Consider the following 16,365-nt stretch of genomic DNA (forward strand, 5'->3'; position numbering starts at 1 on the left):
ATATATAAATATTAAATATCGTAATATATGTATTTATAACAAAAAAATAATAATTTTATAATTAATACATACTTATTTATTATAATTATTAACAATTTATAACAAATAAATTACCATTACCTTTTTCTTTTATAATTTTTTATTAATTCGATGTAAAAATCAAACTGAATCAAAATAAGTTCGATTTTTACCAAACCAAATTGAACATTTCGGTTTAGTGAATAGCGTCCCGAAATTTCAATTAATCGAACTTTCTCTTTGATCTGATTCTGATTAGTGAAATTATATGCTACATTTTGTTGTTGATATCTCTATATTCTTGTAATAATGTTTGTTCTTAAATTTATTTGTGATATTTTGGTGTTTTCATGAAAGAAAGAGCAAGTTGCAAGAAAACATCTCAAGTGTAAGAAAAATTCAAATATGCAGCAAAAAACATATCAAGGATAATTCATAACCTACGGATTATCAGAAATCCAGAGAACAGAAATTCAAATTTAGTTTAACCCATAACCCACAGGTTATCAGGAGTCCGTTTAACAAAAAATTGAATCCAATTTTACTAGTAACAATGAAATATCGTACATCGATAGTGGGCAATTGAAAAGCCCCAACATAATTCTTGAGTCAAAATATTATGTGCAGTCTCTTGTATCTATTGAAAAGAAATATGGTAGAAGGAGATAGGAAAAGAAAGAAAGAGAATTAGACTAACTAAAGGTTGTCTTCCTTATCATATCTAGGGAACTAATATAAATAGCAGATAGGAAGAAGGCTATTGTCATTCTTTTTGCTGGAGAAAAAGGGAAAAGATTGCTGAACACGAAGAAGAAAAAGACAACTAAAATATAGAGAAGTTAATCAGATGTCGGAGTGACAAACCGTTCACGCCCGACTTTCAACTCCTTGAATTTTTTTATGTAATTTTCTTTAATGTTTTATCTAGTTAACGAACTAATTTTCGTTTTGCTAGGGCTTCTGCAAAATCTAATGGAGACTTTGGTTAATGTTAGATGATTGATCTTTTTACCATAAGAGGAGAGAAATTAGTAATTAAACTATTTTAGATAGGAGATTATTCTTACTCTTCTTGATAAGCTACAGGAAATCATTAAAAGATAATAATAACCAGAAGATTTATTTCATGATGTATTTGTTTAACTAATCCTGCAATAATCAATCATATCTGTTATTAATTTATTTAATCAAACTCCCAAAAATAAATCACCTCTTAAGGTTCAAGCAATTTCGAGTCATGCGTGCCAAATGCAGAAGGGATTCATTATCACAACTTCAGTAAAAGTTGGTTTATAGTTTATTTTCATTTTGAACATAATTTCTATACACAAAGAACTTTTACTTCCCAATCACTTGCCACTTCTTCTGAGAATTAGTACCTGAAGTGTTTTGCAAGCACTGACTAACCATGTGGAAACATGAACATGCGCAGAAGGAAAAAGGGTAACGAAAGAGTAGCGCAAACAAATTCCCGCGTAATGTATCTATTCTGGCCGAGTAATAGAGTATGCTCTGTTCTGAACTGAACAACATTTAGGTGCAATCTCCACTTCTCAGACTCTGCAGTAGCTTCAGATATCCTAACTCCTCAGGCTTAATATACCTGCACATATTTGAAAACAAGGCAATACTAACACGCAGGAAAGTAAAACAGACTTTCACTTCAGAAAAGTAGCAAGGCGGGTATTTCATCTTTGGAATGTGCATGTTTCAGATTGTTAAGCACAGTATTGGCAAATGCCATTGGACCAAGAAGGAAGAAACAGAAAGGAGCAAGAGAGGTATATGATTCCATTTTGTTAGCATTCAATTGGTTGAAGGTTATGAATTAAAAAACAACGCCTTAGCTCCATAGAGTCGATCTTAACTATCAAAATATTGATGGATTTAATATTACAACTACAAAAAGAATGATGACTCATTGATTCCAACTTCAGTCACTAAAGTAATTCTTTTTCTTATACACAGTAGAAACTTTTGAAGACACCATACTTGATCGATTATGTTGTATAGTTCACATCACTAGAAGGGTTATATCAGTAAGGCATCAGGCACAGTTCAGAACATGTTAGACAATGGAAAGATAACATACCCATGGCGGAAGAGGAAATCGATAATGACAAGATTGCAATTTTCCTTGAAAAATTGGGTACTGCTTATGATATTTGCAACATGTGTGACGGGGACTAGTTTAAAGCTTTCCACCTCTCCATCTGCCATGACCAAAAAATATGTCTTCACACAAGCTTTCATTTATTTTTTGTAGTAGAAAGTTTGACAAACTCACCCTCATTCTCAGGAACAAAGTCCTCAGGAAGCTCTAGATCATAACAGAAAAGAACATCTCTCTTGAATCTATATCCATCAATGTCCAAGTAAGATACAGCCCCAACAGCTTTGGCTCTGAGTAAACAAAAGCATCTAATCATTTATTGATTCATCAAAGAAGGATGTCATCTAGGAGGAAAATTTGACATTTTTCTTAAAAGTTGGATGGCCCAGGTATTGAATTGAAAAACTTACTGGCTGGCAATAGATCTTGGTATGCCAGCTTCTTCTTCACATTCCTTTACAAGATTCTCCCCACAGGGTATCCCATGCGGCTATACTCGTGTACATAAAAATCTTTTTCAAAAACAGAAAAGCTATAATACTACCAGCAGAATGACGTTTCGGAAATAGTGATTTAGTGTGTTATGAGCAAAGCTAGTCTAGATTCCTCACACATCAAAAATAAAAAAATAAAAAACATAAAAGCAAAATAAAACAAGCAAACAAACAAGTGAGTCTGAATGTTGAACCAGAAGATGGACAGATTTTAAGAAATAGTAGAACTGTAGAAATGCTTGCAACCATATGTTAATGAGCACAAACAACAATACAACAAACACGACATAGAAGATCAAGCCATACCAGGCCTCCAGCAACAAGATGGTCAAGCTTTCCAGGATATGTAGGTTTTACTTTACTTCTCTTTCCTATCCACAGATACTTCTGGTTGCCTCTTTGCACATAGCCATTCATATGAACCCCATAGGCCTAGCATGATAATAGCTCAAAATTAATAGATATCTTCATTAACTCTTTACAACCATCAAGAGATGAGATCTGCTTAAGCACAGTCAAAATGACCAAAATGTGAATGTTACCTCTGCATTGTTTGCAAATCCGGCTTATCAGTCCATATCAATTACACCCCTGAGTTTGTTGTAATTATAAAGATCTCTTCTTTAGCTTAAAAGTAATATTAACACCCCTCGAGATTTGCCCCGTTTCACATTGTCCCCTTCTGTTAGGGTTCCTACAGTAGGCTTATGTGAACTTTCGAATTTGCCCAACAGTTGGCGGGGAAAATTTTGTTTACCTGTATTTACCAATTTCTATGAACAAAAACACCTTTTTGGCTTGAGTGTAAGTTTCTTTTACATGCACATGCAGGTATTCGTAATTAATGAGTAATACAACAGGTGTTTTTGTAATATTCTTTTCTTGATATAAATCAATAGTTCTTATCTCAATAATATCTCAATCGATTTAAACTGAATGATTATGATTTGACATTCTACAAATACAAACTTACGGTTACGCATAAAATGTATAATATATAAGAATACATAAAATATATATCCGGATATCTAAGAAATATAAAAGATCTTCTTCTTTATATTTAAAAACTATATATAAAATTTAAAATATATATAGTATATGACTATTATCTACAAAACTATAGGCTATTCTAGTTAAAAGTCAAATGTGGACTGTGATTTAAATGAAATAAGAATTGGACAATTGATCTTTATTAATCAATTTATGACTGTTCAAAATATTACAAAAACACCCTTATAAAATAGGCTTATATTTTGGTCCAAAAATAATTTTGATCATTCAAATACAAGATGATCTTATTTTGACTTTGGTTGGAATGCTGTGAGGCCATTTATGTCTTTCCACAATTTTCCAGTTGTGTGTGTATGGTTTTACAAACCTTAGCAGGTTAAACATAAATTTTTATTCAACAAAAGGCTTTAAGTTTTCAGGAATCTTAAATCCTCTGTACTATAGAGTTACCAGAACAAATTCGAGGGGGATTTGTCATTGTGGATCTAAAATCACCAACTCCAAGTTTGTCAATCCAATTGCAATGTTAAAGTCCTTATTTCACAAAGTAGTGATCAGATTAAAATATAGATGGAAACAAGTAAAAACTATATGACAAACTTTGTTACCTTTATTCCAAAGTATGGTGCTGCTGCGCGTTCCAGTGAGAAAAATGATGGGGCCCCAAAAGAAGATGTGACAGGATAGAGCTGTAAATAGAAAAATAACAGCAAGTCATAGAAAGAAAAATATACTGATATGTTTTGCAATTTTCTAACAGCAAGTCATTGAAAGAAAAAATATACCGATATGTTTTGCGATTTCTTAAGGTAGTTGAGAGTGTATCATGAGAAAATCAAAAAGTTTGTAATCACAACTACCTCATTTCGTATTCCTGGAATAAGTTCTTCACCCAAGCACGCGACTACATCTCCAACAGCTTTTGTCCTGTCCTCTGATGTAGTCAGCTTCGGATGTAATTCTATGTGGCATCCTAAGTGGCTGCCACACGAGGTGTTCCTTGGGAAAGTGAATACATCTTGATATTCCCTCAGGTGGTTAGCAAATCTGCTTAGGGCATGAAGAAGTCACCATATGAATAGAAGATATAATTGATTCCATAGGGTGTCGAAGTAAGATAGCCTTTCTGAGTTCCTTTAAGTAGGTTTACAGATCAGATAGATAAATCTAAGAAACAATAGGACTTATTTGAGGTTAATGTTAGCTAATTGAAAGAGTTAATTGTCTACTTTGCAATAATGCAAAATGTGCCTCATGACTTAATTTTGGATCACAAGGCACGAAATAGATCATATACTAGCAGCATCAAATCCTGTAAAAGTAAATGTCCAGGCTGATCCCACATAACCTACATGCTTCCTTTCAATCAAGTACTTGATAAAGGAAATTAAGGATAAAAATATCTAAGTTTTTTTTATGAACTTTAAAATAATAGAAAAGAGATGAATAAATATACATATATCAGCAAATGTCCAGCATAATATGAATTGGAAGGCTTTTATGCAGTGTTTCTTTACATGGAAATATTAAGAAACAAAACCTAAAACTCATAACAAATTTTGGGTTTTAAACCACTGAAAGGCTGGCAGAGTGCAGAATTTAGGTTAATAAGTACCCAGTTTTCTGCATTATGGGCATTTAATAGCTACAATTATCTTCTGACAATTTTACTTGCAGAATCCACAAATGGTAGTTTGCAGGTCTGGTTCTCCGATGATTAGTAACAGCTGATGAACACTGCATTGAACTGCCACTAAAGGGAAATCTAGAATTGAACACTGTTGCAGTGAAGGACACTGGTACATGGATTTCTCAACAAAATAATTTTTTTCAGCCAATCGGAAAACATGGAGACACAGCAAACTGCGAAGCCATGGGAGTCGGATTGCTGGAATGGAATGGAATAGACATGTTTTCTTCGTCAAATTGTCCTATCAGTTGTATACAAGTGTGCATCATTCGAGGAGGCATGTCAGGACAAAAAGGTACAGAAGTAGCATTGAAGCATCTGTTTGATACTGTTAGAGATTTATGAACGGCAGTCTCCCTCACCAAGCGTTTTAAGAAAGCAGCTCTAACCACTATTATAATCAGTTCATCAAGTTCCCTCCTTTATCATCTATAATCAATCAGTGTATGTGTCTTTATACTCATAATCTTGTTTCTTTCTGATGACCTAAGTTGCAGGATGACTGCTGGGTTGGCTTGGCCTCCAAATCGCATTTCACTTTCTGCCTTATGGAACTGGAGGGAAGACTAGGGGAATTCAGGGGATATGGGAAGGCTAGTAACACCCATAAGGCACCGATAGCTTGCTCCTTCACAAGCTTATCCCACACAAAAAACCAAAGCTGTAGCATTAGTATTTTTCCTACTTTCTTCTGCATATCATTCAATTCTAGTGTAGGCCAAATATGGTAACCTAAAGAGCATCATCATTCGACCAATTAGCTCATACTGGAGCAATTGTGAGGAATCTACTTTGCCAAATAATTTTTGGTTCATTCATGACTGCTACATTCTCTTCTTTCTCTTTAGGCATGAGCAACCCATTGTATGGGACAACAAACATGTGTTCTTCTCTTGGAAATCTTGAAGGCATGAAACTGAAGACTCTAACCATATAGGAAAGAATTTGATGGTACAGACAACGAAATAGCCTAAATTAACAAGTCAAAATTGAAAATTGTGGTCAAATGGCATGATTTACCCGTGGTGAACATAGCCAACGACGTGCCCTTCAATTACAAAAGGGTGAAATTCACATTGCTTCTCCTGAAAATGCATCCCACGATTAGCATAAACTACTATCAAGCGAGCACGAACTATCGTGCGTGCGTGTGCGAAACAAAGCAGGCGTAGGGGGTTGGGGAAATTAAGTGAAAGGGATTACACAATTGCGATTGCAGAGTTTCACTTTCTCAACGAAGCCGCTGAGGTCAGACCTGACAGGTTGGTGCGTTTGGAAGTTGAAGACGTCGTCCCAAGTGAATTCACTGCTGACAATGTGATGGGAAGCTGATAGAACAGAACGAGGAGGAGGGCAAACTGAGAATATTACTCTCCTCGGAATTGAAGAAGAAGAAAAGGAAGAAGGGAATAGTGGAGAAGAGCAGAGTTTATAACACCAGTTACTGCCCATGCTCAAACTTCCCACGAAATTCCCCTACACCAATTCACCACCTGCTTTCTTCGCGGTTCCACTTCAGAATTTGTGCAATGTGCTCTCTTTTGGCTTTTGTCTGTGTTTCTTTTCTTCCGAGAGGGTTCAGTTAACGGTGGTCAGCTTTTAGTCAAAAATATTTTTATATTGTATTTGCATTTGGGGACCTAATATGTGGAGTAAAATTTATTTTGTTACCCATATTTTATTATTAATATTATTTTGATATTTAATTAATTAGTATTCGAATTTTGCAATTAATATCACATAGATATATGAGTAATTATAGATGATTTACTTAGTATCAAAGTTTTACTATTAATATTACTTTGGTATTGAATTTGTATTTTTTATTTATTTCTTATATAATGGTCACTTTACCATTAAATATTAAATAAAAAAAACAATAAATATCATTAAGAAAAGTATGCATAAATTTCTACTGATATATTTTTTTTTTATTTGAACAAGTTGGCTTTTATTTTATATTTGGTTATCAAAATTAATAAATTTTTATTTTGATACTTTTTAGTATCTATCTCTCAATATATATTTAGCAAAATTCATTATTGCGTTTGTCGACTCTAAGTCCAATGAAAAATGATTTTTTAAAAAGCCAATTTGAGTGGGAACTTTTTAAAGAAATAGAGGGAGGGGTAAATGATTGAAAACCCTTGACTTTTTTAATATTAAGATAATCTGGTAAATTTTTGCTTCACGTTAGATGTAGATGTATGAGAATCCACTCACTGCAATGATTTGAGACTAATAAATCTAACGGAACAAACGACAATGACTAGCTATAAAATCTTATAACTGTCCTAAATTTCGAGAATCAAACCTATGTTTTAGATAGATCTCTTCCTTGGGCCTTGTCGAAAAGGTCCATACCTGAAAAATGTTTGACGTTTGAAAAGTGGTACGAGGACAAGCGAAAGGTCCGTAGTATCATACTGGCTTCAATGACCAATGACATCCAGAAATAGTACATAGGCACGATGATGTCAAGTCGATGGTGCTTCATATAAGCAAAGTTTATGCGGTTCCAGACCCGTATATTAGATGTGTTGCGTCAAAAGTAGTTTTTTGGTACCAAGATGATTGAAATATTTTTTGTACAAAAAGTATGGGGTTAAGATGCCATCCTTGTGGAGAAGCTCAAGAACCTCAATCCAAATCTTAAAAAAGTGATGTGATCCTTCAGTCTCTTCTTCATTCATTTGATTTGTTTATCGTGAATTATCACATGAATGGACTTGACAAAAACTTTCATGAGTTGGTAAATATATTGGTCCATTACGAGGCAACGATTGAAAAGTCTGTATCGTTGGTATTAGTTGGGGAGGTTTCCACCTAAAAAAATTTGGCAAAGGGGCCAAACGCTAGAGAAGAAAGAAGGGTAAGACAGCATTTGTTGCTGCAATCCCTCAAATGGTTCCTATTGCCCCATTGGGCATGGGCAAACGGAAGAAGAAAGCAGTTCAGCAATCAAAAATTGCAAAAGACGTCTGCATCAATTGTTGTAAAAGGGGCATTGGAAAATAGAGTGTCCTAACTCCTCTCTACATATGTTATTAAGCTATAACATGATTACTATTTTACTTCTTGGGTATTGGATATCCGTAGAGCTCAAATCTGTAAATGGTTTACAGGTGGTAAAAAAGAGTAGAAGACTAAGACGGATGGTCCTAAAACTTGGCAATGACAGGGCTATTGCTATAGTGGTTATAGAATTAGGTATGCTTAGCTATTTGTGATCATGTTAAGATACAGTTGATAGGATAACGTTGTCTAACCTAGCATTATCAAATTATATTTTTCTGTTGTTGAACAATTTGGATAACATACTTTTGGAAAGTTCAAAAATTTTAGGTTTCAAACAGAGAACAAAACTGATATCAAAATTAAAGTCATTGGATTAGATTGAGGTAGTGAGTATTTGAGTGGTGAATTCTTGGACTATCTAAAAAAAATAAAATTTCTTTCAGTGGACCCTTCCTAATGTGCAAGAGCTGAATGACATCTCTGAAATGAGGATTTGAACCATCTTGAGCATAGATTGATTGATGATGAGTTCCACTGAACTACCTTAGTCCTTCTGGGGCTATGGCCTTGATACGACAGCTAGATTGCTAAACATAGCGAGTCTAAGACCGTGGCCCAAACTCCATATGGGATATGACATGGCAAGCCTGCTTCCTATAAAAACCTTAATGTATGCGGAAGTCCCACGTACATCAGGAGACTAATGGGAGACAAGTTAGACTTGAGGTCCAATTTGTATAGGTTTGTTGGATATCCTAAAAAGACTGTGGGATTTTATTTCTATGATCCCTCATAATAAAAGGTGTTTGTTTTAAAAAACGTAGTGTTCCTAGAAAGAAGTTCTCCATCAAATACCCAACATGAGAAATTGCTATTTAAAATCTTGAAGAGTCAAGTGAAATAATACATCATACAGTAATGACATCATCATCTGCACATGAGGGTTCCCACCAGCGAGTAAATGCACTTTCTCACTTATCCACCTCGTCCTTGATTTGCTCTTTTCGTTAATACTAATATGATGAATCAAGCCCTATTATTAGTGCTACCAACATAAATAACGTTTTTGATTTATCTATATAAAATACAATGCAATCTACAGTGTAGGAAACCACACAAATTTTAACCATTGGAGACATGTGTGGCTGGATGCTAGGTTTGATGAAGGAGCGCCCTTTGAACTCTGGTCTTGAACACCAAAACGTACAGCTTTTCCATCGAGAAATAGAGGAAGCAGCCGGTGGAATGGGTTACGAATGATCCAAAGCTTGAACCCACAATGCAATGCCACGCCGGTCCATACACCTTATCAAATTCCTGTCAATTCATGGATACACATTTGCATACATGATCATTACATGATTTGACTTCAAATATTCTGCAATATTTTATAATATATGCTCATACTTCAGTCCCACTCCAACACACACACATACATATATATATATATATATAATTAGGAAAGAGGCGTAAAAATTACAATTTACGTTCCACAATTGATTTTTCTTTTATTTTATTATATTATCTTAGTACTCACTAGATTTAATCCCATAAATTATAAAAACTTGTAATTTTTATTTCAATTTTTTTTAAATATTTAACGTACCACGTGGAAATCACGTGCTCTCTCCGTTAAATCAATGGCCAATTATTTAATGGACCATTAAATATTTAACGGAGTGCATACAAATTACTGCTCCTTTCGTTAAATCAATAATCCGTTACTTAATGGAGCACACGAAAATTTATGGTTGGGATTAAAATTGCAAATTTTTATAGCTTATGAGACAAAATCTGATGAATTTTAAAACAAATGGAAGTAAAATCACAAAAAAAGATAAATTGTACGTAGGACATAAAATTACAACTTTTCCAAAAAAAAAAAAAGGGGGTATTTTCTTTGTCGCTCACTTATTTTATTGTGGTCGCATTGTAAATATTTCACAGGTTTTCGACAGCTTAACTCACCACTACAACAAAATATAATAATAATAAATGATAAAATAATCAAGTGGTAATATTAAATTCACAAAATAATTACCGGTGATAATATTGTATATTTTATTATTGTTACAAAATAATAAATATTATTATTCTATTAAATTATCATTATCTGTCTTTCGGATCAATCTTTTGTTTTATAGACTTTAGGTGCAATACATGTCTTATTCATTGCATGTCTTGTTTGTACAATTATTTGATTACCACAACACTAAGAGGAAATAAGATTAATGGTAGAGCATCTGATAGTCTTAAAAGTACATAATAATATGAATCAACGTAATTTTGTTCCTGTTGTAGTAATAATTCATTTTTTCAAATTTTAATAACAAAAAGAATTATCCTTAAAATATTATTCGTGATGATTATGTATATAGCTAGTCACCAAAAGAAATATAGTTTTTTATTATGATTTATTATCATGCTTAAAAATAAAAAATTACCCGCAACGACTATTAGCCGAATGTTCTTCAAACGAGGCTAAAATATTCGCTACAACTTATATCTCTGGCAATATTTTAACCATAAGTAAAATCACAGCTAATGTTGATTAACAGTGATCAAAACTTAAGTTTTAAAATTGATTTTATTTATCAATGGTAAATAATATTAATTTATATTATATAATGTAGAGAATAATTATTTTTTTTTTGGTAAGGAAATACATCCATTGATATATAAGAGTATAATCAGCAAATATCTGTGAAAATTTGTTTTCATTAAATTGTACCTCAGATACATAATTATTTATCAATAGTGATAATTAATAAATAATTGAATAAATTATATCGATATTTCATAAAATTAAGTCTAATTTCAATACTTTCTATTCTTCGCAAAAGAGAGTTCTCATGTGTCTAGTATGTGTCTTTTTCCGAACAAATTGTCATTTTTGACGGAAGTTGGACCAAATGTGCTAATTATGTTAAAGGGTTAATTTTTAGACCCTTTACTGAATTATACTTTCCCCCAGAAAAATTTAAAATTATAATTACACCTCCAAAAATTCTCGATTTATACCTTACCCTTCCGTTAGGGTTGAAAATAAAAATGTTGATATAAGCAAAAAAAAATTACGTATATTTTTAATTTTCCCTTCATTTACATTCCCATGGATATTTTTATACTTGTAAAGAAATAAATGTAATATATATATATATATATATATATGGAGTGAGGTTAAATTCATTATATTTTTTCCTTCATAAGTATAAATTTGTGACATGAAAATATCAATTGAAAATTTATGCAATTTTTATTGTTAAGGTCAGTATTTTCATCCAAAAGGTGTTCAGATGTGAACAATAAGTTTTCAAAAAGGGTGTAAGTACCTTCAAAAAGGGTGTAAGTGTTTAAAATTATAATTACACCTCCAAAAAATTTTCGATTTATACCTTACCCTTCCGTTAGGGTTTAAAATGAAAATGATAATACAACAAAATAAATTACGTAAATTTTTAACTTTTTCCTTCATTTTATATTCCCATGGATATTTTTGTACTTATAAAGAAATAAATGTATTATATATATATGTGTGGAGTGAGGTTAAAATCATTATAATATTTCCTTCATAAGTACAAATTTGTTACATAAAAATATCAATTGAAAATTTATGCAATTTTTTTTTTTTTTGTTAAAATCAGTATTTTTTATTCAAAAGGTCTTCAGATGTGAACAATAAATTTTCAGAAGGGGTGTAAATATAATTTTAAAATTTCTAATATAATTTTACTTTTTGAGAGAGTATCTAAGTATAATTAATTTTATATTAAATTATTATCCTCACTTATAAAATTCAAATAGAAGTTAACCAAAAATTCCATCCCACGACATATACAAGATGAAAAATGCATTTTACCCTCTACTCTGACGAGGAAGAAACAATGTCTCGTAAAGACCATATTAATTAATTAATTTGCGTAATTTAATCTTAAAATTTTAGCATTTTTCATCATTTTCCACCCAATTTGGCTGAAAAAGTGCACGTGATTTGCACATAACCTGATTAAATTGAATTTTTTTACTATAACTTAGGGAGTTGTAACTTATGAGTTGATATTTTTGGTCCTGTAAGAATTGATTTACAGGACTAAAATTATAATTAGTACTTTTAATTTGCTAGGGGATTGTGCCGAGTCATATTTCGAGCTTTTAGATTCTTTTTTGTCATCGATGTTGACCCGGAGTCACTATAAAAATAAAACAATTCATTTTATTTGCGCTTATTTATTTTTCACAATACCTTAAAAATAAGATTTCATTTTTTCAAAGGGTAAATTACAATAAACTCCCCTAACATTTATTATAATTACAAATACCTTTTCTATTATTTAAAAAATTATAAATACCCCCTAAAATTACAAATAGTTCTTGTGACAACTCATTATATAGGGTATTTGTTAGAGTATTTATAATTTTAATAAAGTACATATTTATGATTTTTTAAACAACGATAGAGTATTTATAATTAAGACAAATTTCAAGAAAGCCCCTTATAGTTTAATTACCCTTTTTAATATGAAATAATTTTTTTTTTTTCAAAATATCTATATGATTTGAAGGTAAATGATTTGTGATCTAACAATCTTGAAAATTAAATACCAAAAAGAAAGTATTTCGATCTAATACTTTTCACCTACTATCAAGTGATCAAACTCAGTTTTGGGACGGAATTAAGAAGCAAAAAGCAATCAAATAACAATAAACAAAACAAATGGATCAGAAAATAAACAACAAAGATTAAACAAAAAAGAACTAAGAGTACGGTTATGAGCGGCTTACCGTCTTGATATTATAGGCCATTTGCTTGGAGCTAAAGTTTCGTAAGCTTTCGAAACTAGTTCTAGCACAGCGGAAGGCGTGCACCTGCATGAGCGCCGGCATGTCGCTCGCTAACACCCTCACTTGAAGTAATTCGGCTGCCGATCCCGTCGCATTGGCTTCCATCTCTGACGAAACCGATCTCCTCTCCTGCACAATCGACACCGATTTTCTCGATTCCGTAGCTGCTTCCTCTCTCCTCTTCTCTCCATCATCACTACTCTCACGGTAAGTTTTCGATCGTACGAGCGACCCCCACCCCTTGGAGATCGCATTTTTCAGAGACGCCGGTGGGACGATACTGTACACGTATGTGCCTTCTCTCTTTACCGGCTTGTTTCCTCTGTCACTTGCCATTCCTGCGCTCTGCACTTTTGGTTTTGTAGCTTGATAGGTTGGTGTAGTTAAAAGCATGTACATATATACAAGGATAATATATAGGCAAGTAAAATTATATTTTTGATCTTGCAACTTTAGGTTATTTGTATTTTTTGATACTGTAATTTACTTTATTTATACATTTAGTCCTTTGTTTGACTAGTTTAGTTCTGAACATCTCATATATGGTCTTTTTCATGTACTGACAATTTTGGTCGTAATGATTCATAGTTACAAAACCAAAAATAAGATCTATTACAGTGTGAAGAGGACCAAAATTATCAACATAGAACTAAATTTGTCAAAAAAATGACCAAACATAAGATGTTCAAACTAAATTCGTCAATAAAATGAGTGAATATGTAAACGGAGTACGTTACAATGCCAAAAGTGCTAACAACCTATAATTATAAAACCAAAAATGTAATTTTGCCTATAGGTAAAATCCTTGACCACACTCAATGTGCTTCATAGGCAGGATTATGTAGGTTTCATGCAGGATCGAAGTACGTAATTCTCAGCTATTATTTTTATTAAATGATCACCTCGTCTAAAACTTATATAATTGAAAAATACAATCATTTAATATTAATATCTTACATCAATCACGTGCAAACCCTGTACGTAAAATCTAATTTCTTTTTATAAATGAGCGATAATAAGATTTAAATACAAAGACAACCACCCAATTTAACAGTTTAAATTTTTAAATGAGATAATCGTCTAACAACTTATATAAACAAAATAATGCATGAACCCAAGCTCTAGCTAGAACTTATCATGTGAACAAAAATAATGTTGATTTGAGGGGGAGTAAAGGAGATGAGAAGAGGCAAACCATGTGGGGATTACCTGTAAACACGAATTATAAAATGAATGCATAGGCAAAGATTTGATGTATTTTGTTCCTTCTACCAAGTTACCAACCATATTGCTAATCGCTGCATAATAATTATTATTGTAATTAGTCTTAAGGCATGTTTGTCTGTAATGGGTTTGTTCCAAGATACCCAGTAGATGGAACCCACTTCCCTGCCTTGTCGGCTTAATGATTTTAATGTTGTACAAAGAATATCGTTGCTTAATATTGTATCGTGCATGCAATTAATATAAGTGGTTATCTTGTGTAAACTTTAATTGTTTTTAAAGGAAAAATATAATTTTGATTCAGTTTTTTAGGGGTGGTGACACTTTTGTTTCAAAAACATTCTAAAATAGAGACTAAGGACAGTAATTTTTAAAAACAGTCAATTTTAATTTAATTTATCCTAATTTGGCTAGAATTCATCACATGTGTTGTGCATTATCTATTTATATTGAGGGTTTTTAACTATTTCGGTAAGTAATTTTGCCTACATTAATTAAAATAATATGATTCATTTTACGTGACAGTCGTGACATGATAAAAGAAAACATATCGTCATTGCCACCTCAGCATGCCTGTAAAATCACCCATTTTGTTTTAATTTTATTTTATTCCTATCACCACCCACCACCACTTCATTGAGTGCAGCTTCCACAATCTTCGCCATCGGCCGGTGCCTGAGAATATTTTTGGCGACTTTCTGGCCATGCGCACCACCCTCTGCCTCACTATCTGCAGGCGCTAGACCACATGTGTCCTCATCGGATAACAAGTTTCAACCTCTAACCCTAGATACCCTTTCTTCTCGTTGTCAATTTGTCACTGTCTAAACACCATTTTCTGTCACAGTACCACCAAATACTCCTCAGCTCACAGCAACTATTTTGAGCCTACACCCTTCCATTTTGGTTACCAAATTGCCATTTTCCAATTCATCTCCTTATTCGTGACTTTGTGTAATTATCTCGCCTCTCTTAGCCAATCACCATCGTCAGCTCTACCACTTCGGAGGACGACCAACACCACTTCATCTCCTTGCAGCAAGCATTTCCCCACGGTTCTGTCTCCAACCACTCCTCTCCCGTAACCAATGCCTTTCTCTTCAACCTTTAGCTTCCCCCATTTTACAGGCTGTCCTCCTCTGTTCCTGCTGGCAAGGTGAGTTGGCAGGGATGACGTGGTTTTCTTAAACACGTCAACCTTGTCATGCAAGCACAAGCTAAAAAAGTTTATCTGCGTATGCGAAGTGGTCGGAATTTAGAGAAATCAGCAAAATTAGGGGATCACATGCGTGTCATGTGCGTGATTCAAGCTAAATTAAGATTTTTTGTTCTTAAATTGTTATTTATTGTCTTAATTCGCTATTTTGAATTAAATCTAAACCAAAATTATCACTGCCCCTAAAAAATTGAATCGAAACTATGTAAAATATCACATATGATATATATACACATGGAAAATATGTATTTGAAGGGAAATACATTATTACTTATTAAAACTATTATGTTTGTAATTAGTCAAAGTCCCTTATTTTAAAATATTATATGCAAGTTTATACTAATAATAATGGTAATTTTTAATTGGCATATTTTTTTACGTCTATTTCCTATTTTTAAATTTTATTTATTTTTATATAACATTACTTTACTCTATAAAAAAATAATCAATTTACTGTGACGATATAATTTCGTCCAATTAGTGACACTTTTTGAGACGTTTCTGTGATGGTGACACCATGTTCGTCTATGCCATCTGGAAAGCCGTCGGAAACAAAAGAACCGAAATTTGCGACGGAGTTTGCGTCGCTAATATCATCGTCAATACTTATTCATCGCTGACAGTCGGAGATAACGTCACAAATAATTTATTGTCCATTTATTTCGGAAGTGTTTTGAGATAAATTGTGTTTGTCGGAATTTCAGGATCGTGTTTGCGATGGAGCTAACACTATTTCGAG

At 32.8% G+C, this 16,365-nt stretch overlaps 2 protein-coding genes across 2 annotated transcripts; both read right to left on the minus strand.

Moving 5' to 3' along the window:
• Positions 1-1,256: 1,256 nt before the first annotated feature.
• LOC105162102 (nudix hydrolase 20, chloroplastic) lies at positions 1,257-6,897 on the minus strand. The gene is made up of 9 exons (XM_011080040.3): positions 6,530-6,897; positions 6,347-6,411; positions 4,497-4,683; positions 4,245-4,325; positions 2,932-3,057; positions 2,542-2,621; positions 2,306-2,421; positions 2,111-2,231; positions 1,257-1,621 (listed from the first exon to the last, which is right to left on the minus strand). The coding sequence occupies exons 1-9, from the start codon at positions 6,776-6,778 to the stop codon at positions 1,552-1,554; spliced, it is 1,095 nt and encodes a 364-aa protein (XP_011078342.1). The 5' UTR covers positions 6,779-6,897; the 3' UTR covers positions 1,257-1,551.
• A 2,299-nt stretch (positions 6,898-9,196) lies between these two features.
• LOC105162173 (uncharacterized) lies at positions 9,197-13,587 on the minus strand. Its single transcript, XM_011080141.3, has 2 exons — positions 13,127-13,587; positions 9,197-9,661 (listed from the first exon to the last, which is right to left on the minus strand). Exons 1-2 carry the CDS (start codon positions 13,583-13,585, stop codon positions 9,497-9,499), a joined length of 624 nt encoding a protein of 207 aa, XP_011078443.2. The 5' UTR covers positions 13,586-13,587; the 3' UTR covers positions 9,197-9,496.
• Positions 13,588-16,365: the final 2,778 nt, after the last annotated feature.

This window comes from Sesamum indicum, linkage group LG5 (genome assembly GCF_026168435.1).
Source record: "Sesamum indicum cultivar Baizhima isolate 11 linkage group LG5, ASM2616843v1, whole genome shotgun sequence".
NCBI lineage: Eukaryota > Viridiplantae > Streptophyta > Magnoliopsida > Lamiales > Pedaliaceae > Sesamum > Sesamum indicum.

Coding starts and splice junctions, on each gene's coding strand:
- LOC105162173 (XM_011080141.3), bottom strand. CDS start 13,585: ATGTACATGCTTTTAACTACACCAACCTATCAAGCTACAAAACCAAAA. Junction 9,662..13,126: donor TGGCCTATAATATCAAGACG/GTAAGCCGCTCA, acceptor ATGAATTGACAG/GAATTTGATAAGGTGTATGG.
- LOC105162102 (XM_011080040.3), bottom strand. CDS start 6,778: ATGGGCAGTAACTGGTGTTATAAACTCTGCTCTTCTCCACTATTCCCT. Junction 2,622..2,931: donor ATCTTGTTGCTGGAGGCCTG/GTATGGCTTGAT, acceptor ACACGAGTATAG/CCGCATGGGATACCCTGTGG. Junction 2,422..2,541: donor CCAAGATCTATTGCCAGCCA/GTAAGTTTTTCA, acceptor TTGTTTACTCAG/AGCCAAAGCTGTTGGGGCTG.